Source organism: Triticum aestivum, chromosome 5A (assembly GCF_018294505.1).
Source record: "Triticum aestivum cultivar Chinese Spring chromosome 5A, IWGSC CS RefSeq v2.1, whole genome shotgun sequence".
NCBI lineage: Eukaryota > Viridiplantae > Streptophyta > Magnoliopsida > Poales > Poaceae > Triticum > Triticum aestivum.
Window position 1 is genome coordinate 200,654,337 of NC_057806.1, and position 27,929 is coordinate 200,682,265.

The window sequence follows — 27,929 nt, forward strand, 5'->3', positions numbered from 1 at the left end:
GCGGCGCGGCACACAACAGCGAGGCACGGGGTAGGAGCGGGCGAGGGCGCGAGGCAGAGGAGGCGCAGGGGAAGCGGGGTAGGGCCGAGCAGCGACGAGCGCAGCCTCGCGCAGGCGAGCGCGCGATAGCGAGCAGGACCGACGACGGCGTGCAACGGCAGACGGCGGCGGTAGTTTATGACGACTACGACGTCTGACGGGGAGGAAGAGGGGAAGGGGAGGGGCTCATAGGGCCCTGTAGTGGTGCTAACGCAAGCTCGGGGAGGGCTTGAGGTGGCCGGATTCGACGGAGCTCGCCGGCGACCAAAGACGAAGAAGACGACGGTGACGACGCGATGCAGGGCCCCGGGCTCGATCCAGTGGTGAGGGAGACGAAGGCGATGGCGGCGAAGCTCCAGGACGTGGTGGCGCAACGTAGGGATGCAACCGACCACGAGGACGACGACGACAAGGCGACGACCGCACGGTGAGGTGCGGGATCGTGCAAACGAGGGCGCGAGGAGAAGGAGGAAGGGGAATGGGGTGAGCTAGGGTTCGCGTGGAGAGGAGGGCGTCGGTTAAGTAGGCGCCGGGGGGTGGCGGATGGGCGCCACGACGACGCCCTCTGCCGTGGTGGCCATCGCCGGTGCCCACGTCCCCCCCGTGAACAAAAGAGGGAGGGAGGTGGCACTGGTGGGCTGGCCTGGTTTGGCCAGTGAGGCCAGCTGGGCCATTTGGCCCAGGGGAAAGGGGCTTTTTTTTTTACCTTTTTTGTTAGTGATTTGTTTTTTTAATTTATCCACACCTTAATTTAGTTTAAGTAAAATGAGAACCTGGTTTCTAAATTAGTATTTACTATTTATACCTCTACCACAAAAAGCTTGGTACTTAAATAAATTAATTGTTCTTATAGAAATTATAAAAAGGCATTTACATAATTGTTTAAGACACTGTTTTAAACATTTTAATGCACTTAAACCTTTTATAAAAGTTTGGTTTCACCACCAATAATACTTATGAATTATTTTCCATAGCTTGCACATTTTAGTTTTGACATTCAAAAACTTTTATTGTTTGACTTTAATTTAAATTTGGATTTGGATCGATTAGAATCTAAGCGAGATTAGCAACAGTAACAATGATGACGTGTCATCGTTAGCACATGATTACTGTAGTTTAAATATCCGGGCGTCACAGACAAGTACCCAACTAGCTATGTTATATTACATGGATAGTAAGAAACATTTTCCAGGGATAATAGTTCCGTTAAGGGTTCCTTTCCCTGGGTATGTATGCATTATTGTGCATGTCCGAATTACGAGAAGACACGCAGGATATAAACATCTGGGGGCATGTATTACAATAAATAAAAGTCATCTTTTGTTCACCGACCGAATATTCCCTTAAGAATGCTAGCTTTCGGCTTCACCCAGTCCGAGGTACACATCCGGCTGACCGGCAGTAACAATCACAAAGGTGCTCCCTTATGTCCTAGCCGAATTAATGGGAACGTAGATCATAAACACAAAGAGCCAGACAACCCAGCTTGGCCAAAACTTACGTCATATCGATGCATATAATCGCGAAGAAAAGGTACATGTGGAAAAGTAAGACATATGCGGCGGGAATAGAGCCCGGAACATAGTTATATTAAGCTTCTGTATAAGAAACCCCCACGTATAATGAGCTCGCCTAGCGTGTCAAGATTGTGTAGTCAAGACACATTTTAACCTTTTAAGGCCGTGAAGAAAAAGGGAAGAAAGAAAGAAAGAAAAGACAGATAGCAGATATTTAAAACTATAATGAAGCTAGCCAACTCACCTCCACAAGGCTCCCCCGATTGGAGCTTCGTCGGCCGTTCGATCTGACTTTCTGGCGTGCCTGAGTCGTTGGATCTTCACAACAGTTAAAATCAATTTTTATCTCATAATCGTTTTCGTTGTCCAATGACTAATGGGTTCGCGCCGCACGTTGGTTGGCTGGGTTGCCCGTTTGCAGGTGCAGGTGGTTTTGCCCGATCAGCTCGGCGCGCCCGCACCCAATCACCCGCGTCTCGCCCCACTCCCACCCCAGCCGCCAAACGAACCCTAGCCCTCTTTCTCTTTCCCCTCGATCCCCACGAGCCGCCGCACCCCTCCCTCGATCCCCACCATCCTCTCCTCGCCAGCAGCCGCCGGCCGACCTCGTCTCTCCACTCGCCTCCTCCTCTCCTCTATCATGTCGCCGTCGATCCCATCGCCAGCCTTCTCCTCTGCTCGCCACCTCCTGTCCTCTTCCATGTCACCGTCGATCCAGATCGGACGTAGGTCGTCTTCGTAGGTGTAGGATGCGGACGACAAGGGAAGGAGGAGGCCGACGAGGAAGGCAAGCAACAGCGGGGAAGGAGAAGGTGAGCGATCCTAGCATGGGGAAGGGGCAGGGTGAGGCCTCGCGCACCTGCCGGCGGCCGGCAGGTCGACTTGTTGCGCCACCGCGTCGTCGCCTCCTCTGCACCATGAGAGGCGCCACCTCTGCCTCCACCCCCCCACTGGGCAAGGAGCTCGAGGTGAACAGGCGGTGTGGGAAGGCGAGAGGAACCAGGAGCTCATCCCTCCTCCCATGGCTGCCTCGTGGATCTGGAGGTGCCTGTTGCAGGCGGCTCGAGCGATGCAAGCCGGCGGCGAACTAGGTGCTCCACTCTTTCTCTCCCTCTCTTAGTTTCTTCCTCACACACATTTTACTTTGCTATTATATGGATTTTTAAACTTGACGTGTGCAGATCTGACATAGAAGAGAGGAAGAATAATTTTAGCTAAGAGTGGAATTTAGAGTTCAAAGAATCAGTTGATGCTATTGACCAAAGAGCGATTTTTGTTACAGTTCCTCTGAATTAGTAAACCGGAAGGACTAAAACATCATCAGTCAGCCATTGTTGTTAGATTGATGTTGCCTTGATTACCACTTTGTTTGGTGGCTACACTATAAATTCTTGAGATATAGTGCAATGGTTGATAGTTTGTTGCATAATGATATTGATTCTGCTGAACTAATACTCTCTTTGTATATCTAGGATTCCTACTAGAACATGTCATTCCAAATTGCGACAATGATCTTTGTACTCATGAGTAGTCCTTTTTTATACTGAATTTTGATGCATACTCTGTGGCTGGGCGACCCGCTCACCTGAATCTCCCTCGATTTCCATTCGATTCTACCTGTTTATGTAGTATTTTCACCATTAGGTTTCCATTGCTTGGCTCCTAACGGCATGATGCCTCATTTAGATTTTCTTATCTCGGTGTGTTTGTAATGTATTCAGAAAATTAGTTTGCTTTTTTTGCTCCCTGGAGAATGCATCCTCAATTAGTATGATAGCAGTCAAGCAAAAATGGCTTACTACTGATACAGATATAACTTCGACTATTAGCAGTCAAGCAAAAATGGCTTACTACTGATACAGATATAACTTCGATTACTCCTACTTTTTTGTTTTTTTCTTTCTAGACTTTATATAGAATTTATCATTTTCAGTTGACGCGGTCTGAATGAAATATTATATCTGAGAGAACATGAAACTTGCAGATCATGCTATGTTTTAGCGCTCATGGAGTTCCTCTGTCATACGTTGAGTCTGGTGATCCTTACAAAACATATATGGAAGGCTATGGATCTTATCATGGATGAGCTCGAAAATATAGGAATTTCAAATCCATGTATACATCACACTCATACCCGGTATGTCACATAACCAACTTCAGTTGTCCTTGGCTTGTGAATTCACCATCCAAATATTTTCTTTTATTGGAGAGCACATAAAATATATGGAGAATCAAAGGTGAATGTAAATGAAACACTCCCTGTGTGTTTGCATGCACATGATCAGCACCTCCATTTACCTTTGTAGTAATGCTAGGATACAAACGTTACTTGTAATCAGTTTTTGGCCATTTCATACGTATGTCGTCAAGATTCTGTTCTGGCATAGAATATTCAGTTTAGTTTAGTTTGGTGACTTTGGTCTGCATTTGTCCCAGATTCTGTTCTGGTAGAGAATATTCACTTTAGTTTGGTCTACATTTGTCCCAGAGGGCGATTGTTTACTGGTCCGGTGCTTATGTCAGTTATTAATTAGTCAATGTTTTGTTCTGATGTAGAATATTCAGTTTAGTTGGTCTGCATAGGTCCAGTGCTTATGTAAGTTATTATTTAGTCAAGACTCTGTTCTGATGCAGAATATCTAATAACTTGCCACTTAAGTTGTTTCTACAAGCTAAAATTTGAACTTTAAAACTGATCTAGCCGTAGTTTTTGCAGCAAGAATACCATGACTTCTCTCGGCTATCGTGATTTTTCTTTGTAGACTTTCCATGACTGGACAAAATGCATGTTGTGGAGAAATTATAAATCACCTCACAAATTGTTGTAATGTTGTGCAGAAACTGAACAGGGACAAGCACATGCAATTATATGCTGTGGTAGATTTCAAAAGAGACCCATGGCTCAGAGTAGTTTTGCGCAAATGAAGGATACCAGACTGACCCATAGAGCATGAGACCCTCTTTGTCAGGGGCCACCTTACTTGTATGGCCTCGGGCTGAGGGGACCCTTCTAATTAAGGTGGTTACTACTTACTTACTTGCTGATTTGAGCCTAGAACAGAATGTCATTTCGTGGTTGTCAGTCAGATCTCATGTTTAATCTACAGATCTTTTTAGTCAGTTTATTTGCAAACCAGTTGAGAGTTAGTACCTGGGAAAGTGAACATTTTTCTACCTCAAATTTGCATACCAGTATCCTTGTCTAATTTAAGATTACTTTTCTTATTGTGAAGAAGATTTGTGCTGCTGCCGCGTTCTTCAGTTTCTGGTGTTTTAGATGTTAGCTCATTGTTGAGATAGTTCTGGTACGTCCATCTTCTGAAAAATATGTAAATTTTGTTTTCTGGAAGTTGTTGCAGATCCTATGCGCCTGCCTCCTTCCTCCAGCTGCGTGAAGGCTAACGTGAGGAGCTGACGAGCTAAAGAAGGAGCTGGAGCAGGACTGTAGGAGGGAGTTACACTAGGGGCCGGAGCAGGACAACCATTGTTTCAGATCCACTTGACTCATCCCAACTGGTTGCAATGTAATTTTTATTTACACACATAATGATAAGAGACTTATTTTTTCCAAAAGATTAGATTCATAGTTTAAAAAAGGATACAGAAATATGAAAATAAGAGCTTTCGTTCATAAAATTTGTACAAAATGTCCCTTTCCATAATGAACTTGGTTTCTAATCACACACATGTACTGCTACATGATCCTATACGTGCTGTCTGAATTAACTGAAAGGATATTGGCATTTTATCTAGGATTTATTGACAGGGACTTTGATAATTTCTTAATCTTGCACGGGTTCTCACCATTGAGATTGCATATCTGGTCCTTACATCAGATATGCTTCTGGATCTGAAGTTATTCCAGCCTAACTGTTTTTTTGTTTGATTATTCTACTATTTCTTTTGAGTAATACCGACTGACTTACTGGTCGTCTGAAGCTTTCATAGAAGCATTTGTGTGTTCTTGAGCTTAGGTGTAAGGAGTTCAAGGGCAGTGATAGAATTTTGTGATCTGCTTCAGACGGGCATGCCGTTGAAAAATGATCCTTAACTCATTAGCTATCTTGATCTTCAGCATGTTTGGTTAGCAAGGCACATTATTTTGGCCCGAGCTTGTGGTCTCGCAATGACAGGTGGGCCGGTGCTGCTCCTGGTCCCGCTTGCCGGCTGCCCTGGGTTAGGATAATAGAGTCATGGTTTATATTGTCTACTATGTTTTTAAGGCGACGCCTTACCGCCTTAGGGAGGGGGGGCGCTTTGGCGCCTAGGCGACGCCTAGGCGGGCGCTTTGGACGCCTAGGCGCCCAAAGCGGTCGATTTTCCAAAGCGGAGGGGGAGCGCTTTGACGCCTAGGCGTCGCCTTAGGGACGCCTTTAAAACATAGATTGTCTATTCTTTCTGCTTGATCAGCTTACAATCAGATTGGTGTAGTGGAGCTAAAAATACATTGGCTGGTTGTGTCTCTTGGTTTGGCAGAAAGCGCAGCATGTCAAATTGATCCGTGTCCATCTCCCTCAATTTCTGCATATTTATATTTGGGAAGTGAACCAGGCTACCCATCGATTAATAAAAGCTTTATAGTTCTGTTCTCCTTCCATTATTTCTTCATTATTATTCATTTATTCTCTTAGATTAAAGGTATTATTGTGATGATGTCCTGTTGTTCTGTAATGTATTTTTGATTTTTTTTCTGTGATTGTACTCAATGGTGCTTGCAGGTCCATGGACATTGTCATAATGGTCACCTTATCGCAGTGTATTATTTTTGGATCTCATATTCCTCAAGGTAATGGACAAGAATTTGTGTACTCGCTTGGCTAATGTTTTACTAGACCTAAAGATTTTCCCTGCTCTGCTCTGTTAGGCGCTCCATTCTCTGATTCGATGTCTGGCGATCTGAGAAATAAGAGGAGGAATAATCCAGCAGAAGAATTTGGTGAAGAAGAACAAGGTGATATTTCTCTCGTGTGAACACAATCAATTGTTTTCTTGATGTTATTACCCATGTGTTAATGTTGTAGAAGATTTATCATTTGACTTCTTCTTTTAGGTTTAATTTGTGTTTAGTTAATGCCCACAGATTGTGATGTTCATATATGGGGATTTTTTTTGTCAATTTTGTTGCTTCAATATGTAGGTGCTACTGTCCATGTGGGATATCTAATAGGTCAGACTGGTTTGCTAGCTTAATTTTTTAGCTTGATGTTTTCATTTAGGGGTGTCCTCTTCAGCTGCATCTTGTGTGCAGCTCCAACATTCTATGTTTCAAAGCACTTATTTCCATATTCTGTTTATTATTTTTAAGTCATGAAAACTCTTTTCAGTCTGCTTGATCACTCCACTTCCATGTTTATCCTTGCAGAAAAGAATACCTTTATCCTGATAGGCATGGAAACACCGGTTCGCATTGAGTGCATCATCGCTAATCAACTACTATGTATGGTCAGCGGACATGCATGCTTATTCCCGTAACATATCATTACTCTATCTCCTTAGCCTTTCTAACTTTTAAGATTTGATCAATTCTTTAGAAGTTCGTACAGATCTAGAACTATTTGGTTTTGTTGGTCAAATCCATTACCTGTATGTCCTTATTTATTTTATTGTTCGAACAAGATATCAGATCACCTACATTCATTATTCTTGATTACAGTCTCATACTAAAGTAGTCTAAAATGGTCTGAATAGTTGTAGTGATTCATAAATATTTTCAGTGTAGTTCTTATTTGGTTTCTAGGCATAGAATTTACTTTAAATTTTTTATCTTTATTTGGTTAGTAAGGCTCTAGAATAAAACAGACCAATGATATATATACAAACAGACTCAATAGGAGTTAACGGGTACCTAGCTTTTGAAACCTCTGATATATACAAAATATTATTTGAGTAGAACAGGAGAGATGCAATCTTATGGATATTTCCGCATTTGTAAGAAACTTTCCAGCTTGGCAAGAGGGCTTGACTAGCCATGTGTAGGACTCAGCCATGCTGCCTTCCAAATGATTAGTCATTGGTGTTTTCTTATGTTCCTGTTAGCCCCAGTGCATCAGATAAGTAGACTGTTATGTTGAAAAAAGGAAAGACTACTCTTTTGTTACTTACAGTACAGATATATGATATAACATCAGAGAGCAATGGATATAGAAGAAATATGTAAACAGTTGTCCCTAGAAGAAATATGCAACTACTTATTCAGGTTACTTAATTAATAACGCATCTATATCATCATACACATACTGAATGTGCCTTTTGAGAGTGAGCTTCTGTCAGTACCTCACACTTATCTTATATGCCATTCCAACTATCTGTTGCGGTAGAGAGCAAGGGACATATAAGAAATCTCCAGGCAGCTTCACTTAGATGCATCATCTTCTGCTAGGAGTCAGCTTGAAGAACAACCTTCTCAGGTTAATTCTTGGGTCAGTGTTTCGGCTTTTCTCCATTGGTTCGTAAAAACCGAATGGTAACTTGACTTTACAGAGAGCCTGCTGCACTATAACTTTGGTTTAATCTGTTGATAATGCCCATGAGTATATTCTTAGTGTATGTTTGACCAGATTTTTTTAACTTGTGTTGTTCCTATGCTTCAGGAGACTGCAACTGACATGCTGGATGGGGAATAACCAAATTTGTGGACAAAGACAGAGTTCATCGCAAGGGGTGGTGTTTAGGATATATACACAAAAGAGGAAACTTTTTTTGTACAGAACCAAATTATATGATGTAATAGACCACTATTTCTAAGAAATGTTCATCATGTATTGAGTACATTTTATTGTGTCACTTTTTCTTAGGGGTAGCTTTATTCATTAAACATCACAAAGTGTGCGATAGAGTTCATCAAACCAGGCTTTATTGTGTCACCTATGTTTACCTTCTTTTTTACGGTGTTGCCTATGTTTACCTTCTTTTTAGCGTAAGCTATTTGGACTTTCTAATTGCAAGCTCAGTTATTTGACACACCGATGTTCTAATTTGTTGCATAATTACATTAAGCAACTATTTACATTTCATTTTTTGTTTGTATTTTTTTTAAAACTTATGCCTCCATGTTCTTGAATAACATAATAAATTATGCATGCTCAAGTATATATTTTGAAGGCCAAGTCTATTCTTTTTTATAAAAATAGTTACAATTCGTGTCCTATCTGATTGCTCAAGCCTATGGTAACCTATTCATGTTACACAAATATTTTCCTTTTCCAAACCCATTGCCAAAAAATACAACCATGCCAACTTTACTCTCTCATCATAGTGGGCATATTTTCAAACTGAACATATTCATATTATGCAATTTTCCTTTTCCTAGACTATTATTTCACAACGTAATAAACATGTTTAAAAAAATAGCATGATTTAGTAGAAGGTCCTTGTAGTATGAAACTATTCTCGTCGATAGCATGTCTTCAGCGGGTCTTTGCGCCATTTGGCGCAACGGATCAACTAGTATAAAAAATTGACGGAGGTAAGGAGATGAACACAGAGTCCGTCACTGGCGTAGAACCTTCTGAGTCTGGCTGCGTTCCACGGGTTTGGCTCGAGTCGATTGTCCGATGCGTCCCGCAGACGGTACGCTCCACCGGTCAGAACTTTGTCAATAACAAAGGGACCTTCCCATTTGGGCTTGAGCTTGTCCTTTTTCTTCTTCAGTAAGCGTAGAACAAGTTCGCCAACGTTATAAGTTTTGGCCCGTACTTCTCTGTTTTGGTACCGCCGAGCTTGTTGCTGATAGAATGTGGAGCGGGCTTTTGCCACGTCACGCTCCTCCTCCAGGGCGTCCAAACTGTCCTGCCGATCAAGCTCGGCTTCTTTCTCTTTGTACATGCGCACTCGAGGTGAGTCATGAATGATGTCGCAGGGCAGTACTGCCTCTGCGTCGTACACCATAAAGAATGGTGTGTATCCGGTAGTGCGATTCGGCGTGGTCCGCAACCCCCATAGTACGGGGTCAAGCTCCTCCACCCACTGCGTATCTGATTCCTTCAAGGATCGCACTAATCTGGGTTTAATGCCGCTCATGATAAGACCATGTGCTCGCTCGACTTGACCGTTAGTTTGCGGGTGATAGATAGAGGCATAATCGAGCTTAATGCCCATGTTGCTGCACCAAGTTTTTACATCGTCGGCTGTAAAGTTCGAGCCGTTATCGGTGATGATGCTGTGGGGGACACCGTAATGGTGTACAACCCCGGATATGTAGTCTATCACTGGTCCGGACTCGGCCGTTTTAACTGGTTTGGCTTCTATCCATTTGGTGAATTTATCCACCATGACCAATAGGTATTTTTTCTTATGGCTTCCCCCTTTAAGGGGTCCCACCATGTCAAGCTCCCAGACCGAAAAGGGCCAAGTAATGGGGATTGTTTGGAGAGCGGTAGGTGGCATATGGCTTTGGTTTGCAAAAAAGCTGGCAACCGACGCAACGTTGAACGAGGTCCTGTGCGTCTGCTCGGGCCGTCGGCCAGTAAAAACCTATATGGAAGGCCTTGCTTACAAGGGCCCAAGCTGCGGTGTGGTGGCCGCCAAGTCCAGCATGAATTTCTGCCAAAAGTTGTCGTCCTTCCTCTTCGGAGATGCACCTTTGAAGTACTCCGGTAGCGCTTTTCTTATAAAGCTCTCCCTCGTGGACCTTGTAGGCTTTAGACCATCGCACAATGCAACGTGCCTCGTTTGGGTCATCAGGGAGTTCTTGCCTAGTTAGGTAAGCCAAGAAGGGTTCTATCCATGGGGCGATGACAATCATAATCACGTGGGCCGAAGATGTTATTTCGGTGGTAGAGCCTCCGATTACGTCAGAGTGTTCGGGATCCGGTGTTGTGGCCGGATCCGGACTGTTTTTGCCGGTCTCCCCTTCCCACACCACGGATGGCTTAAACAGCCTTTCCAAGAAGATATTAGGTGGGACAAGGTCGCGCTTAGCGCCGATGCGGACGAGGATATCCGCCGCTTGATTGTTTTCTCGGACCACATGGTGGAATTCGAGGCCCTCGAACCGAGCTGACATTTTGAGGACGGCGTTGCGGTAAGCCACCATTTTTGGGTCCTTGGCGTTAAAGTCCCCATTATTTGAGATATTGCGAGGTTCGAATCCCCTCGCACCTCTAGGCGTTGAATGCCCATGGAGACTGCCATCCGGAGACCATGCAACAGGGCCTCATATTCTGCTGCATTGTTGGAGTTTGTGTATAATATTTGGAGTACGTATTGGACTGAATCTCCGGTGGGGGATGTTAGGACGATGCCCGCCCCCAGACCAGCCAGCATCTTAGAGCCGTCAAAGTGCATGATCCAATTGGAGTACGCGCCGTACTCTTTAGGGAGTTCAACTTCCGTCCATTCGGCGACAAAATCAGCCAGTACTTGCAACTTAATGGCTCACCGTGGTTTATATGTTATGTCGAATTGGAGGAGCTCGATATCCCATTTAGCAATCCGGTCCATGGCATCACGGTTATTTATTATGTCGTTGAGTGGTACTTCGGAGGCCACTGTAATTGAACACTCTTGAAAGTAGTGTCATAGTTTCCGGGATGCCATGAAGACCGCGTATGCTATCTTTTGATAATGTGGGTACCGTGATTTGCATGGAGTGAGGGCGGTGGATACGTAGTATACCGGCTTTTGAAGCGGGAACTTATGTCCGTCCGTCTCTCGTTCGACGACGAGCATTGCGCTTACAACTTGGTGTGTTGCCGCTATATATAACAACATTGGTTCGCCGACATTTGGCGCGGCCAAGATTGGGTTGGTGGCCAATGCGGCTTTTATTTCTTCCAATCCGGCCGTGGCCGCATCCGTCCACTCGAAGTGTTCGGTGCATCGAAGAAGGTGATAAAGAGGTAGTGCCTTTTCTCCTAATCGGGAGATAAAGCGGCTTAAGGCAGCCACGCATCTAGTTAACTTCTGGATTTGCTTGAGGTCTGTTGGGACAGCCAACTGTGACAAAGCTCGGATTTTAGCTGGATTTGCTTCAATTCCTCTATTGGAGACGATGAAGCCCAAGAGCTTTCCGGCGGGCACGCCAAAAACACATTTTTCCGAATTGATCTTGATGTCATATGTTCGGAGGTTGTCGAACGTGAGCCTCAAGCCGTCTATTAAGGATTTGACATGTCTTGTTTTGATGACCACATCGTCTACGTATGCCTCCACTGTTTTGCCGATTTGTGTTTCCAGGCATGTCTGAATCATGCGTTGATAGGTTGCACCGGCGTTTTTGAGCCCGAAAGGCATGGTGTTAAAACAGAAGGGGCCGTATGGAGTGATGAATGCCGTTGCGGCTTGATCGGGCTCCGCCATCTTAATTTGATGGTATCTGGAGTATGCGTCGAGGAAGCACAATGAGTCGTGTCCTGTGGTAGCGTCGATAATTTGATCGATGCGTGGGAGGGGGAAGGGATCCTTGGGGCAAGCCTTGTTATGGTCCTTGAAATCGACACATAGGCGCCATGATTTTTCCTTCTTTGGTACCATCATCAGGTTTGGTAGCCAGTCCGGATGTTTTATTTCTCTAATGAATCCGACCTCGAGTAACTTGGCTAGCTCTTCTCCCATGGCTTGTCGCTTAGGCTCAGAGAAACACTGAAGAGTCTGCTTGATCAGCTTGAACCCCTTTAGAATGTTAAGGCTATGCTCGGCTAGCCTGCGTGGGATTCCTGGCATGTCTGAAGGATGCCAGGCGAAGATGTCCCAATTCTCACGCAAGAACTTCCGCAGTGCGGCGTCTATTGTGGGGTTTAGCCGTGCCCCGATGGATGCTGTTTTTGTAGGGTCCGTTGGGTGGACCTGGAATTTGACTATTTCGTCCGCTGGTTTAAAAGAGGTGGACTTGGGTATTTTGTCGAGTATCACGTCGTCCCTGTCCACTGTGGAGCGCAGCGCAGTTAGTTCTTCGGCCGCAAGGGCTTCAGATAACGCCTCGAGGGCTAGTGCGGCGGTTTTATTTTCCGCGCGGAGTGCTATGTCCGGATCACTAGCCAGAGTGATGATTCCATTGGGCCCGGGCATTTTGAGCTTCATGTACCCGTAATGGGGTATAGCTTGGAAGATCGTGAATGCCTCCCGCCCTAAAAGGGCGTGGTATCCGCTACTGAACGGGGCCACTTGGAATGTGATTTCTTGGACCTATAATTCTCCGGCGTGCCGAATACCACATCTAGTGTGATTTTTCCTGCACATCGCGCCTCCCGACTAGGGATGACTCCTCTGAAGGTCGTGCTGCTTTGCTCAATGCGGCTCTTATCTATTTCCATTTTGCTGAGAGTTTCCTCGTAGATGAGGTTTAATCTGCTGCCACCGTCCACGAGCACTTTAGTAAGCTGGAAGCCGTCCACAATTGGACTAACGACCAAAGAGGCTGGTGCTCGGGCTGTTCGGAATTGAGGTTCGTCACTGGCATTGAAGGTTATGGCCGTGTCGTTCCATGGATTTATTGCTGCAACATGGCAGACTTCGGCAAGGCTGCGGAGTGTTCGCTTGCGCCTATTATTTGAGGTGAAGGTCTCGAAGACTGTCAATACTGTATTGTTATTTTCCACGGGATGGTGCTCTGTTGTATTGTTGATGAGGATATCCTCGCCGCTCTTGGCCACCTACCGGAGTATCCAACATGCTCTAAGGCTGTGTGTTGGCATGGTATCCGCTGTACTGTGAATTTTGCATGGCCCATTGAGCCATCCCTCCAATATAGTTTTACGCCCTATAGTGGGCTTTTGTTTCTTTGTAATTGGATCGGGTGACTTACGAGAGTACACCCTTTTAGTTCAGACGGAGGGTTTAGTGAGAGCCGGAGGGTCCTAGAATTTTATTTGGGTTTTCCAGGCGCTTTCCATGGCACAGTACTTCTGTACTATGGCCGCTAAGTCAGCAAAGTGTGCTATGTCACGACGACTTATGGCGTTGAGGATTCCCTTGTCCATGCAATTTTTGCAAAAGAATGAAATTGTGTCTTCCTCGTGATAGTCCTTGACCTTGCTCATTACAAGGAGGAATCTGGCCCAATAGTGATGTACTGTCTGTTGGGGCTCTTGTCTAATGTGGGAAAGATCACTTGAGTCTGGGTGGGTGGGTAGATTTAGGTCCAAACCCTGACCCGATCCGAGACCCAGGGGCGGAGGAGTTTCCGAGCTTGGCAGTTCGGACTCCTAGATGTTGCCCAATAGTTCTGGCCCACTGTCTGATTCTAGGTTTGAAGCTTGGGCCATGTCCTCCCGTGGACGGGTATCCGGCTTGGAGAGCTCGGGAATCCGGACATAGTTTGTCCTTAAAATAGAGGAAGAATTGCTACATTGCTCCTCCACCACCGCTATCTGATGGGTGACCGGCGGAGAGTTAATCTCCCTTTGGTCGGGTTTAAGCCCGATCCGATCATAGTCCGTCGCGACTCCCAAGGCGGTGATGTGATCCAAGAGCTCGTTCAGGGAAGAGAGCTCTATTGGATCCATCTGCTCGGCGAATCCCGAGCCGACGTGGAGGCTGTTTTTGATGACCCGAGAAGTCATCGTCGGCGCGACGGCCGAACGGGCGGTCATGACGAAGCCGCCTAGTCAGAGAGTTTGGCCTACAGCCAGGGCTCCCCCCGAGGTAATGTTGTCCTTGACAACAAGATGAGCCATCAAGCCTTATCGTGGCGGCAGATTGGAACTTTCAATGAAAGCACCAATGTTGGTGTCAAAACCGGCGGATCTCGGGTAGGGGGTCCCGAAATGTGCGTCTAAGGCGGATGGTAACAGGAGGCAGGCAGTGGCGGAGCCAGAACTTTTCTGGAGCCTGGGCAAGTTGAGCCTAAGTGTATAATCTAGAAATATCAAAATTGGAGTATTCGGATACACATCATATAAGATAGCACCAAACTTCTGAACCACAAAACCACATTAATAATGAAGTGAAAACATGAATGCAATAGTAACAAAAAATGTAATTTTAAAATAAACTAATAAATCAATATCCATTTCATAGACCAAATAAAGTTGAGACTTGACAAGAAAAGATTTATAACCAGCCTTGCTTAGAGACAAACTTGGCATGTTGCCAACAAATGTAAAGCTATCCATACCAGATATCATTGTACAATTTCTGCTACCATGGGAGATGAAGCATCTCCCGCTTGTTGATTTTTGCCAAAATAAAGACATATGTCCAGCCTTGTATAGAGCCAAACTCGCCATGTTGCCAAAGTCCTAGAAGGCACTACAAGATTAAAAATGGATTTGTAGTTAAAAAAATTAGTTGTGAGATGTGAATATACTCAAAATAGAAAGCTTGCAAGAATAGGGATGGTCAGATGGAACATACCAACAGTGTGCTAAAGAAAATTGCAAGGCAAAAGCCCTTTCCGAGACTTCATTGCCCACTCAGTGTAAAATATCATCAAGTCAATGAACCATTCATTATTGATCTCAATACGCAGTTTATTCTTGATAATCTTCATTGCTGAAAAAGCTCTCTCAAGAGATGACGTTGACACAACCAATATATAATTTGAAGTTAGTTGTTTCACAAGTAAAAAGGAAAATGAGGTACAACAAGTAACAAGTTCATAGTAAGGAACTACTTGCACCAAGTATGTATTATCAAATATTCAGTTTGTGGTTAACCAAACTGAAAATAGTGAAATGTTTCTTTCTGTTTACCAGCAGAAAGACCACAAACTACACATAAAGGAATATGCATTCTATCAGTATGAAAGAACCAAAACATAAAAAAAATGTTACATGAATACCATGAGCTGCGAAATGATTATGCTAGTTCTACTACAAATTAATTGACCTGAAAATAAATACTTATCCAGGAGAAAAATCATATGACGATCCAAACTTCTTGAGGCCATGCCCTGGCGAGTGATCAACACAAATTAATCTGTTTTCTCCTCCCTTCTTCTTCAAGATGAAAAAATAGTCAATGACGTGAGCTACCTTCCAATTAATTCTGCAAAAAATTCATTCCCTAGCCCAGACCAATTATTCACAGATGAGAGATGAATAGCTGGCTAACCCTAATTTACGGAGGATTCTTCGTTTTTGACCAAAGCAAGCAGAAGCCGAATGAGAAGGAGGTGTTCAGGGATGAGAGTAAACTGCCTGGGCACCTGATGTCCACTCGCCGCCGGCCGTGCCAGCCGCTGCGCTTGCCACCGGCGAGAAATGAAGAGAAAAAGAGTCAGCGAGTTTGAGCGATTGATACAGAAGTTTGTTTCGGGCAGGGCAGCTGGGCTACAGACTGTTGTTGGGCCATGCGCTACGTACACCTGTGAGAAACGAAAGGCCCAATTGTTTTTTGCCCGGGGTAAAATCAAGCTCACGTAGCGTTTAGCCCTTTATTAATTTGTTTGATCTTTGCTCTCGAGGACCAGCGAGCCCGGGCAAGTGCCCAGGGTCGCTGGGCTGTGGCTCCGCCACTGGAGGCAGGGGACACAATGTTTACCCAGGTTCGAGCCCTCTCGATGGAGGTAATACCCTACTTCCTGCTTGATTGATCTTGATGATATGAGCATTACAAGAGTTGATCTACCACGAGATCGTAGAGGCTAAACCCTAGAAGCTAGCCTATGATTATGATTGTTCTTGTCCTACAGACTAAACCCTCCGGTTTATATAGACACCGGAGGGGGCTAGGGTTACACAGAGTTGGTTACAAGGGAGGAGATCTACATATCCGAATTGCCAAGCTTGCCTTCCACGCAAAGGAGAGTCCCACCCGGACACGGGACGAAGTCTTCAATCTTGTATCTTCATAATCCAATAGTCCAGCCGAAGGATATAGTCCGGCTGTCCGAGGACCCCCTAATCCAGGACTCCCTCAAACGGGTCTGCAACATTCAGGTCCCTATGTATCTTGCAAATCTCTATGTCTCCCTCCTTGACTTGATCGCGGATGGAATTGAAGTGTCTTTTGATGTGCTTGGTTCTCTTGTGAAATCTGGATTCCTGTGCCAACACAATTGCACCAGTATTGTCACAAAAGATTTTCATTGGACCCGATGCACTAGGTATTACACCTAGATCAGATATGAAATCCTTCATCCAGACTCCTTCATTTGTTGCTTCCCAGCTATGTATTCTGCTTCACACGTAGATCCTACCACGACGCTCTGCTTAGAACTGCACCAACTGACAGCTCCACCGTTCAATAAAAATACGTATATGGTTTGTGACTTAGAGTCATCCGGATCAGTGTCAAAGCTTGCATCGACATAACCATTTACGACAAGCTCTTTGTCACCTCCATATACGAGAAACATATCCTTAGATCTTTTCAGGTATTTTAGGATGTTCTTGACCACTGTCCGGTGATCTACTCCTGGATTACTTTGGTACCTCCCTGCTAAACTAATAGCAAGGCACACATCAGGTCTGATACACAACATTGCATACATGATAGAACCTATGGCTGAGGCATAGGGAATGGCTTTCATTTTCTCTCTATCTTTTGAAGTGGTCGGGCATTGGGTCTGACTCAACTTCATACCTTGTAACACAGGCAAGAACCCTTTCTTTGCTTGATCCATTTTGAACTTCTTCAAAACTTTATCAAGGTATGTGCTTTGTGAAAGTCCAATTAAGCGTCTTGATATATATCTATAGATCTTGATGCCCAATATATAAGCAGCTTCACCGAGGTCTTTCATTGAAAAATTCTTATTCAAGTATCCTTTTGTGCTATTCAAAAATTTAGTATAATTTCCGATCAACAATATGTCATCCACATATAATATCAGAAATGCTACAGAGCTCCCACTCACTTTCTTGTAAATATAGGCTTCTCCAAAAGTCTGTATAAAACCATATGCTTTGATCACACTATCAAAGCGTATATTCCAACTCCAAGATGCTTGCACCAGTCCATAAACGGATCGCTGGAGCTTGCACACTTTGTTAGGACCTTTTGGATCGACAAAACCTTCTGGTTGCATCATATACAACTCTTCTTTAAGATATCCATTAAGGAATGCGGTTTTTACATCCATTTGCCAAATTTCATAACCATAAAATGCGGCAATTGCTAACATGATTCGAATGGACTTAAGCATCGCTATGGGTGTGAAGGTCTCATCGTAGTCAACTCCTTGAACTTGTCGAAAACCTTTCACAACAAGTCGAGATTTGTAGACAATAACATTACCGTCAGCGTCAGTCTTCTTCTTGAAGATCCATTTATTCTCTATGGCTTGCCGATCATCGGGCAAGTCAACCAAAGTCCACACTTTGTTCTCATACATGGATTCCATCTCATATTTCATGGCCTCAAGCCATTTTGCGGAATCTGGGCTCATCATCGCTTCCTCATAGTTCATAGGTTCGTCATGGTCAAGTAACATGACCTCCAGAATAGGATTGCCATACCACTCTGGTGTGGATCTTACTCTGGTTGACCTACGAGGTTCGGTAGTAACTTGATCAGAAGTTTCATGATCATCATCATTAGCTTCCTCACTAATTGGTGTAGGAATGACTGGAACTGATTTCTGTGATGAACTACTTTCCAATAAGGGAGAAGGTACAGTTACCTCATCAAGTTCTACTTTCCTCCCACTCACTTCTTTCAAGAGAAACTCCTTCTCTAGAAAGGATCCATTCTTTGCAACAAATATCTTGCCTTCGGATCTGTGATAGAAGGTGTACCCAACAGTCTCCTTTGGGTATCCTATGAAGACACATTTCTCCGATTTGGGTTCGAGCTTATCAGGTTGAAGCTTTTTCACATAAGCATCGCAGCCCCAAGCTTTAAGAAATGATAACTTGGGTTTCTTGCCAAACCACAGTTCATATGGTGTCGTCTCAACGGATTTCAATGGTGCCCTATTTAACGTGAATGCAGCCGTCACTAAAGCATAACCCCAAAATGATAGCGCTAAATCAATAAGAGACATCATAAATCGCACCATATCTAATAAAGTGAGGTTACGATGTTCGGACACACCCTTACGCTGTGGTGTTCCAGATGGCGTGAGTCGCGAAACTATTCCGCATTGTTTCAAATGAAGACCAAACCCATCACTCAAATATTCAGCTCCATGATCAGATCATAGAAACTTAATTTTCTTGTTACGATGATTTTCCACTTCACTCTGAAATTCTTTAAACTTTTCAAATGTTTCAGACTTATGTTTGATCAAGTAGACATACCCATATCTGCTCAAATCATCTGTGAAGGTCAGAAAATAACGATACCTGCCATGAGCATCAACACTCATCGGACCGCATACATCAGTATGTATTATTTCCAATAAGTCTGTTGCTTGTTCCATTGTTCCGGAGAATGGAGTCTTAGTCATCTTGCCCACGAGGCATGGTTTGCAAGCATCAAGTGATTCCAAAAGCCCATCAGCATGGAGTTTCTTCATGCGCTTTACACCAATATGGCCTAAACGTTAGTGCCACACATAAGTTGCACTATCATTATTAAACTTATATCTTTTGGCTTCAATACTATGAATATGTGTATCACTACTATCAAGATTCAATAAAAATAGACCACTCATCAAGGGTGCATGACCATAAAAGATATTACTTATATAAATAGAACAACCATTATTCTCTGATTTAAATGAATAACCGTCTCGCATCAAACAAGATCCAAATATAATGTTCATGCTTAACGCTGGCACCAAATAATAATTATTCAGGTCTAATACTAATCCTGAAGGTAGATGTAGAGGTAGCGTGCCGAGCACGATCACATCGACTTTGGAACCATTTCCCATGCGCATCGTCACCTCGTCCTTAGCCAATCTCCGCGTAATCCGTAGCCCATGTTTCGAGTTGCAAATATGAGAAAAAGAACCAGTATCAAATACCCAGGCGCTACTGCGAGCATTAGTAACATCAATAACATGTATATCAAATATACCATTCACTTTGCCATCCTTCTTATCCACCAAATATTTGGGGCAGTTCTGCTTCCAGTGACCAATCCCTTTGAAGTAGAAGCACTCAGTCTTAGGCTTAGGTCCAGACTTGGGCTTCTTCACTTGAGCAGCAACTTGCCTGCCGTTTTCTTGAAGTTCCCCTTCTTACATTTGCCCTTTTTCTTGAAACTAGTGGTCTTGTTAACCATCAACACTTGCTGCTCCTTCTTGATTTCTACCTCCGCAGCTTTTAGCATCATGAAGAGCTTGGAATTGTCTTATCCATCCCTTGCATATTATAGTTCATCACAAAGCTTTTGTAGCTCGGTGGTAGTGATTGAAGAACTCTGTCAATGACACTATCATCAAGAAGATTAACTCCTAGTTGAGTCAAGTGGTTGTGGTACCCAGACATTCTGAGTGTATGTTCACTGAAAGAACTATTCTCCTCCATCTTGCAGCTATAGAACTTAATGGAGAATTCATATCTCTCAATTCAGGCATTTGCTTGAAATATTAACTTCAACTCCTGGAACATCTCATATGCTCCATGACGTTCAAAACATTGTTGAAGTCCCGATTCTAAGCCGTAAAGCATGGCACACTGAACTATCAAGTAGTCATCAGCTCTGCTCTGCCAGACGTTCATAACATCTGGTGTTGCTCCCGCAGTGGGCTTTGCACCTAGCGGTGCTTCCAGGACGTAATTCTTTTGTGCAGCAATGAGGATAATCCTCAAGTTATGGACCCAGTCCGTGTAGTTGCTACCATCATCTTTCAACTTAGCTTTCTCTAGGAACACATTAAAATTCAAAGGAACAATAGCACGGGCCATTTATCTACAACAACATAGACATGCACTACAAAAAAAGACACATCCGTGACATTTTGGGCCGAATGATTTTTTTTTCTGTCATACTTATGACACTTCTATGATGATAATTGTGACAAAACCCGGTATCATCATAGATGTGGTGGGCTCCTACTTCTATGACAAAAAGTCATGACAGAAAATGGGCTTTTCGTCCTGGGCGGGCCGGAGACGTAGCTGCATGACATTCTTTGGGCCATCCATGACGGAAAAAACCATGGTAGAAGCGAGGGCGAGGAAAATATCAGCGTGTTCTCGGTTATGATGGGTGGTCGGGGCCGAGCGATGCACGGAGGTTTGTGTGTTTCTCTCATACATGCACGCACGTGGGTGTGAGGCATTGGGATCTAACTGAACCCGAGCAAGGCGTTCGCCTACTGAACCCGAGCGATTGCACTACAGGCTATGCGTTACTGAACCCGAGCGATCAATCGATGGCTGTTAACTAAACCCGATCAAGCGATTCCTTCGCTACTGCTGCTAACTGAAGCCGATCGATACTGCCTCTGGATGAACAGTGAGCGTTGCTGGGGGGTTTAGATGAACAGTTCCCAGTGGGGGTGGATGAACAGGACCCCGTGGTGTTGCCTCTGGATGAACAGGACCCCGATCGATCGAGCCGGTTGGGGCTGGATGAACAAGACCCCGTGGAGGGCTGGATGAACAGGACCACCCCGTGGAGGGCTGGATGAACAGTAGATGGTGGAGGGCTGGATGAACAGTAGCCCGTGGAGGGGTGGTTGAATAGGAGCCCGTGGAGAGGGCTGGTTGAACAGTAGCCGGTGGAGTAGCGCGCGGTGGAGGCTGGATGAACAGGAGCCCGTGGATGAACAGTCGCAGGTGGAGGCTGGAGGAGGTCGACGGTGGATGAATAGTAGCCCGTGGAGGCCGGAGGGGGTCGACGATGGAGATGAACAGTATCCTGTGGAGTCCCGTTTTGCGGTATGCCACACCCCTCCCGATGAACAGGACCCCTGTTTCGACCGTAGCGCTCCAACACAAGTTTGTTTCCTCCGTTTTGTGGTACGCCACACCCCTCCCGATGAACAGGACCCCGTTTCAACCATAGGAGATCCATTTCCTCCGTTTTGCGGTACGCCAGACCCCTCCCGATGAACAGGATCCCGTCTCGAACATGGCCGGTCGAACACAAGGCCGTTTCCTCCGTTGTGTGGTACGCCAGGCTTCGTTTCCATCGGCTGTTCCATCCAAGCCCTCCCGATGAACACGACGACGCATTCCATTCCGACCCAGCCGGTTGGCTCCCCATGAACACGACGACGATGCTATTTCTCCATTTCGACCCAGCCATGTACACGAGCCCTGGCCGTACGTATGCGTGAGTAGGCGTTCGCGACCCTACCCGTATGTACGTACGTGGCCGTATTTTCTTTCTTGCACACTAACCGCTGTACGTACGTGTACATGCTACGTGCGCGCCTCTACATGGACCATTATGTACGTACACGTTCGCGACCAGAATGACAACGCTACATACGCTTCAACCAGGTGGGTCCCGACTGTCAGGCACTTCCTTGCGTGCGAAGATGTAGCTGGTGGGTCCCTTCAGTCAGGGGGGCGAATTGTTTTTTTGCCCAGATGCACTTCCTTGCGTGCGAAGATGTCACTAGTAGGTCCTAGCAGTCAGGGGGGAAACGTTTTTTTTCGCGAAATACGGTTGCGCGTCCGATGGGTCCCTGCTGTCAGGTGGAGGAATCATTATAAGGAGGCACTTCCTTGCTGCGGCCGTGGACCCAGCTGTAAGCCTCTCCACGTACAGTCCACGTCCGATGAAAGCCGTTCCTTGACCATGTTGACCACGCCGCGCCGAGAGCACCAGGGCAGTGGACGAGGGCGAGGCCTAGGAAGGGGACGACGTGGAGCAAGGGAAGATGTGACAGTAGATGCCCACGCGTAGAGGAGTATGAGGGTTCACTGGTTCGCTGCGGTGTGAGGCTGTCGTCGCCGCAGAATAACAGGGGGTGTGGGTGAGTAGAGGGATGGCCTGGCTAGCAGTGGGAGTAGTAGGTGGCAGTGAGGCCTCCGCAGCATCGCAGCTGGCCATGGGAGGCATGAGCACGAGGCGCGACCGATGCTGGTTTGGGCGGCTGGAGCAAGAAGACCAGAGGTTGAAGAAGCACTACGGCCGTTGGATGGACATCGTACGGTCACTGGAGCTAGAATCGTGCATATTGACTAAGTTGACAAAGCCCTCCACCCTCGTCAACTTAGTAGGCCCACAAGTCAGCCTCCCACTATACTTGGTCCCAGCTAGCAGGGGGAGTATTCTTTTTTTTGTGCGTAATAAGGAGGCACTTCCTTGCGTGCGAAGATATAGCTGGTGGGTCCGAGCTGTCAGCGGCAGTAACGTTTTTTTTCCGCGAAATACAGAGGCCCTTTCGGTGGGTCCCAGATGTTAGGTGGAGGAATCATTATTTTGCGCGTAATAAGGAGGCATTTCCTTGCGTGCGGCCATGGACCCAGCTACCAGCCTCTCCACGTACAGTCCACTTTAGATGCATGTCGGTCGTTGACCACGTTGACCAGGCCGCGCCGAGAGCACCAGGGCGGTGGACGACGGCGAGGCCTATGAAGGGAACGACATGGAGCCAGGGAAGACTCGACAGTTGTTTCCCATACGGAGAGGAGTACGACTGTATGAGGGTTTACTGGTTCATCTGCCGTCGCCGGAGAATAACAACAGGTGTGGGTGAGTAGAGGGATGGCTAGGCCAGCGATGGGAGTACGGTGGGGTAGTGAGGCCTGCGTGGCAGCACAGCCGGCCACGGGAGGCGGGAGCAGGCGGTCCCGCCGGCACTGGATTTGGCAGCTGGAGCAATGGCCGTTGGATTGACATCCAACGGTTACGTCTGCTAGAATCGTTTGTTGACGTATATAATAACTAAAAAAACTTGCATACGTGTCAACTTAATATGCCCACAAGTCAGACCATTCCCTCTTTTTTAATAACTTATATATAGCTCATTGCGACTTCTTATGCAATTTATTGCAGTCCATTTTTTTGGTTGGCCAGGGCCAATTTCACATATTTCTGTGGTTTCCAAACTATTTTTAATACCGAAATGTTGAGCCAGATTTAAAGTACTTTGAAGATATATTTAAATTAGGTTAATGCCCAGTGAAATAGGAATCTGAAAATGTGAAAAAATTCAGAAATTATAAAGTGATTGCCAATTTGTCATCTGTTTTTATATTTACAACCCATTTTATAGTACTTTCAAGATTTGCACGCATCTTGAAAGAGTTGCAGCCCATCAGGGCATAGAAAAATAAGTAGGCCTGGATTGGGTATTCTCCAGAAAAAATAAACTGGGCTCATTTTCACAAAGAAAAAATAGCTGGGCTGGTCACATGGTGAACATAAAATATAAGCCTGGGCTAGACGGGCCACAACCCAGTTCGAACCCTGCTCCTTCTCAACAATAACAAAAAAATACCGCTCGAGTAGCTACGTCCCAGGTGTCAGCCGATCTTGTGCTGTTCTCTTGTCTATTGACTATATACGCTCACAATGTCATGGGTCCCAGATGTCAGGAAAACACTAGGAGGAAGCATTTTATTTTTCCATACGCTGACATGGTGGGCCCCTACTGTCATCCTCTCCACGTACTTCTGTCGATTCCTGTTGTTTGTTGACCATGTTGACAACACGAGAGGGTGGCGCCGCGGCGAGTGCACCAAAGTGCGCGGAGGACGACGGCGAGAACTCGGACGTCGGTGTTAACGATTTAGGAGATGGTGGGGCGGAGATGCGTGCGCTGAGGCGCAACCAGCCGTGGGAGGCGAAAGCAGGCGGCCCCGCCGGCACTGGTTTGGTTTTGGCGGCTGGAGGAAGACATGACTGAAGAAACACGACAGACTGTAAAAGTAGCAGGAGTACTTAACAACCTTAATTGAAACCAGCAAGGGCACTTAACAACCATAGCTGAAAGCAGTATGAGTACTTATACAGGTTCAACCGTACAAAGCATGCCTCGAACAGTGCTACTTTGCCTACAGTTAACCAAGGGTGAGGCTGCCAAGCCCCAGGACAAGGCCCAGACGCCACCCCATGCATCCACAACCTTCTAAAAGCCGCTTCATCTCACAATGTGGTCAATAAACAGGATATTCGCTTTAGAGCCATGGAAAAGCAGGAACATAATCTTCTGTCCTATTCTCCAAGATGGACGGGCCTTCATTATTTGAGACCACCCATGAATAAGTATCTTTTCACCTCCAAGTAGAATGGAGTAGGTTGACATAAACATCATGTTGTGACCAAGCGCAAGTCTGACCCGACCATGGTCAGGCATCTGTATAGGAACAATAGAACTGGGCAGTTTCTGTTTCCAGAAGATCATAGTTGTAAAACTGTGTATAAGCAATAGTTTATGAACAACATATATAACAGAAAACAGCTCGTACCATAAGTTTCTCAACACAGTTGGACCTGTTCAACAAGTGCAGCAGTGGCACACATATCCCACGTGGCCTTCCACCATTGAAACGCCCCACAAGGACCTCAAGATGATCAATAAAGTGTAGGACCTTGTGGATGTTGTCCCAGTCAACTTCAGTGCCATTAGTAACAGCCGAGTTGTTACAAAATAACAAACGAGCAGCCTGCTTAACTCTGAAAAAACCTACACGTGCCACCAATTGTAAGAAAATATTAGTTAGAAGTAGCATCTTCATGAGAGATTCGTTGCTACTTCTAAAGTTAAATTGTTATTTGTTAGAGAGAATAGGTGGATTAAGAAGTAATCGAGGCAACAAGCAAGAACCAGATACAAAACTGACATGGATGAACAATTGGAACGATGTTGGGGTGGAAGATCACAGTGAAGATGAGACCAGGTTCTGCTATTTCCATCAACATTCGTGTGCCAACTTTCAGTTCGTAACACTTGAGAAAGTTTATCCAAGTTCAGCCATAAAAAGTCAGCGATCTTCTTGGTTCTTGAACCCAACTCGGAACTTATATCCATGGCTTGTCTTCATTGTGACCATTAAACTGGTGTATTCAGTTATGGCAAGGCCGAGCATCTTGAGTACATGTGTTCTGGCAGAGCAAATAATGCACTACAGGAAAAATAATATGAGAACACAATGTATTCCCTATCCAAATCTAGAAATAACTTCCTCCTTCACGTCAGTGTTGACCATCGTACTGGTAGTACCTTTTATCCAAATATAGCAATCCAAATTTCCAAACTAGTCGACAACATGTTCAAAAAACCCCCACCCCCCGGATAGAAAAGAGGATTCTAGGAACATACTGTGCGCGTTTTAAAATCCTGTGTTAGGATGAGAAGGAACAACTGTGGCGTCTCGCCGAGGGCGCAGAAACCTATAGGGTCCTCGCACTTTGGGCACTGTAAATGAAACACACTAGATTCAGTAGGAAGAAAAATGCAACAACGGCAGTGGCTGCCATCCTAGGATTACCCGCGACCAAGGGACTTGGATTTATCAGGGATGGATGAAGAATTCGTACCTGGTTCTCCATGAGAAAACCCTATGCAATCGCCAAGAGGTGGTTTTCTCTGAACAAGCGGGCAAGGGAGAAGGGGATTCAGGCCCAGTGAAATATTGCCGCTTCGTCCGTCCAGCTTACTGCTAAAGCTGGAAAGGGGGGGGGTTGCGATTTGACGGCTCATTGGGCATTACTGCGGCTCTACGACCGGGGTGTGTCTACTGTGCAGTTGTGCACTGTAATTTGTGCATATGGCACGTGGACCCCGTTGCCGGATGCCCCACATATCAGCGAAAGGAAGTAGAAAGACAAGAGTAACTAGTTACACATAAATATATTTTTGACAGAGAGATACTCCCTCTGTAAAGAAATATACAAATATTTTATATCACAACTTTATACATAAGAAAAATCAAGGGGAATATATATAACATATATAATTATAAAAAACAGAGTTGTTTTTAACACAGTATAGACGAGTTGGTGATGATGGTGTGGCTGCAATCCTGCAATATAGGCCGTCTAGTTTATACTTGACGGATAGGAAGGAAATTATGGTAATTTTGCAAAAAGGTACCCACACACCTCTCCACATTTGCAAATAAGGCCTTCCCTCGTTCATCCTTTTCTCTCACAAGATAAAATACTCATACAAATGCATCTTGATGTTACGTGCAACGCACAGGCATTATGGGGGTTCAACTGAGAATATAATACTCAGACAGGCTCACAGTTCTGGACTTTGGGCCGCAGGCCCACCCTGCATGTTTGGGGGCCCATGTGTTCTACCTCAGCGCTTTTCATATTGCAAGCGATCGGTACGAAGCTGGTTTTATATGCTGTCGCAAGGCGAATACACAAAATTGAATAAAGCACGACAACTGTTGGAATGAAATCGAATGATAATTCCTAACCAGCAATGAGAGTTGCAATTCTATCAACGATATACCATATGATAAATAATACTGTCATATTACTTATACACACAGGACACCTGTTTCACCATGCCAGATTATTACATCAAAATCTCTCGGAGGATAGATCAGTTCGGCAGTTGCGTGCTGCTACTGAAGAATTTCAAAGTTGATTTGGACCAGCTCTCCTTGTCGAGAAAGTTCAATTTTGAGATCATCCCCTACTGCAAGATATGATTTAGATTTGTACTTACGGTATATGGAGCAGGTTCATTCACACCAAGGCTGCGCATGGTAAGAGAAACTTGGTCGCTGTCGCCCGGATTGTTGAACGACTCCCTCGTTGCTCTAGGAATTCTCTGTTTGCAAACAAGAAGATATACCCAAACAGTTAGATCAACACAGTGAATCATGCGAAACAACATGGAAAGAAAAAAGAACGAAGCACTTGGGCGGCCAATGCTTACCAAGAAGGTGGACATGTCGGTTTTTGGAAGGACTTTGGTATATGAAGTGCGAACTGCAACCCATTCTGTTGCCGGTGCAACTGCTCGTTCGGTTGCTGCTGCACGGGCCGGAGCAGATGCAAGTGCAAGTGTTGGTGCAGGTGCCGAAGCCGCTGCTACTGCCGGAGATGGTGCTCCTTGTAGAGCTAGTGCTGGTGTCAGAGCAGGTGCCGGTGTCGATGCCCGATCCTCCGGTAGATCAGCCTGATCCGCTAACACGGTCGATGCCCAATCCTCAGCTGGATCAGACTGAGCTGCTGCCGCTGTCAGTGCTAGAGCAACTGCCGGTGCTCGATCCGTTGCTGAAGGTGGTACCGATGTGCGAGACATCGGCGATCGTGTCTGGTCTGCTATGATCAGCTTTCTAACTTGACTAGGCTCCGTGACCGTGATCCAGTTTTTTTCTTCATTTCTTTTAAACGGGAGAAGGACTAATTGTGGCACTTCTGTTAAACCAAACTGCAGTTCATCATAGGGATTCAGCTTGTACTCAGACAACAGACTGATCCAATTTTTTCCAGTAATATAAGTGAAGGATAGTGCCTTCGTTACTGACACGACATAAGAAGTGAAACCTGCAAAAATAGCCATCGTAGAGCAAACCAAACAGTTTATTCTGGATGAATGTCACATGGCAAAACCCGCATCGTAAAATTGCAGGAAAAGAAAGAAAACATGAAATTAAATCAATAAGATTTACTTGATGTGACACGAGTGAATCCTTACCAGGAAATCACTATGTTGAAGTACTAAACAGA

At 45.2% G+C, this 27,929-nt stretch overlaps 1 protein-coding gene across 22 annotated transcripts; it reads left to right on the top strand.

Moving 5' to 3' along the window:
- Positions 1 to 1,967: 1,967 nt before the first annotated feature.
- On the top strand, positions 1,968 to 8,434 carry LOC123102787 (uncharacterized). 22 transcript variants are annotated; one of them, XR_006449343.1, is made up of 9 exons: positions 1,985 to 2,647; positions 3,541 to 3,693; positions 4,395 to 4,575; positions 4,916 to 5,080; positions 6,275 to 6,342; positions 6,421 to 6,507; positions 6,919 to 7,024; positions 7,874 to 8,019; positions 8,147 to 8,434. XR_006449343.1 is itself a non-coding variant. In XM_044524212.1 (6 exons), coding segments are annotated over exons 2-6 (417 nt in total). In that variant the 5' UTR covers positions 4,514 to 4,575; positions 4,916 to 5,078; the 3' UTR covers positions 8,301 to 8,434. The 22 variants fall into 22 exon arrangements, 3 of the variants coding, with proteins under 3 accessions (XP_044380149.1, XP_044380147.1, XP_044380148.1); XR_006449342.1 differs by having other exon boundaries at positions 6,919 to 6,993; XR_006449335.1 differs by having other exon boundaries at positions 1,986 to 2,647; positions 6,919 to 7,752.
- Positions 8,435 to 27,929: the final 19,495 nt, after the last annotated feature.

Coding starts and splice junctions, on each gene's coding strand:
- LOC123102787 (XM_044524212.1), top strand. Junction 6,508..6,918: donor ATTTGGTGAAGAAGAACAAG/GTGATATTTCTC, acceptor TTATCCTTGCAG/AAAAGAATACCTTTATCCTG. Junction 7,025..8,146: donor GGACATGCATGCTTATTCCC/GTAACATATCAT, acceptor CCTATGCTTCAG/GAGACTGCAACTGACATGCT.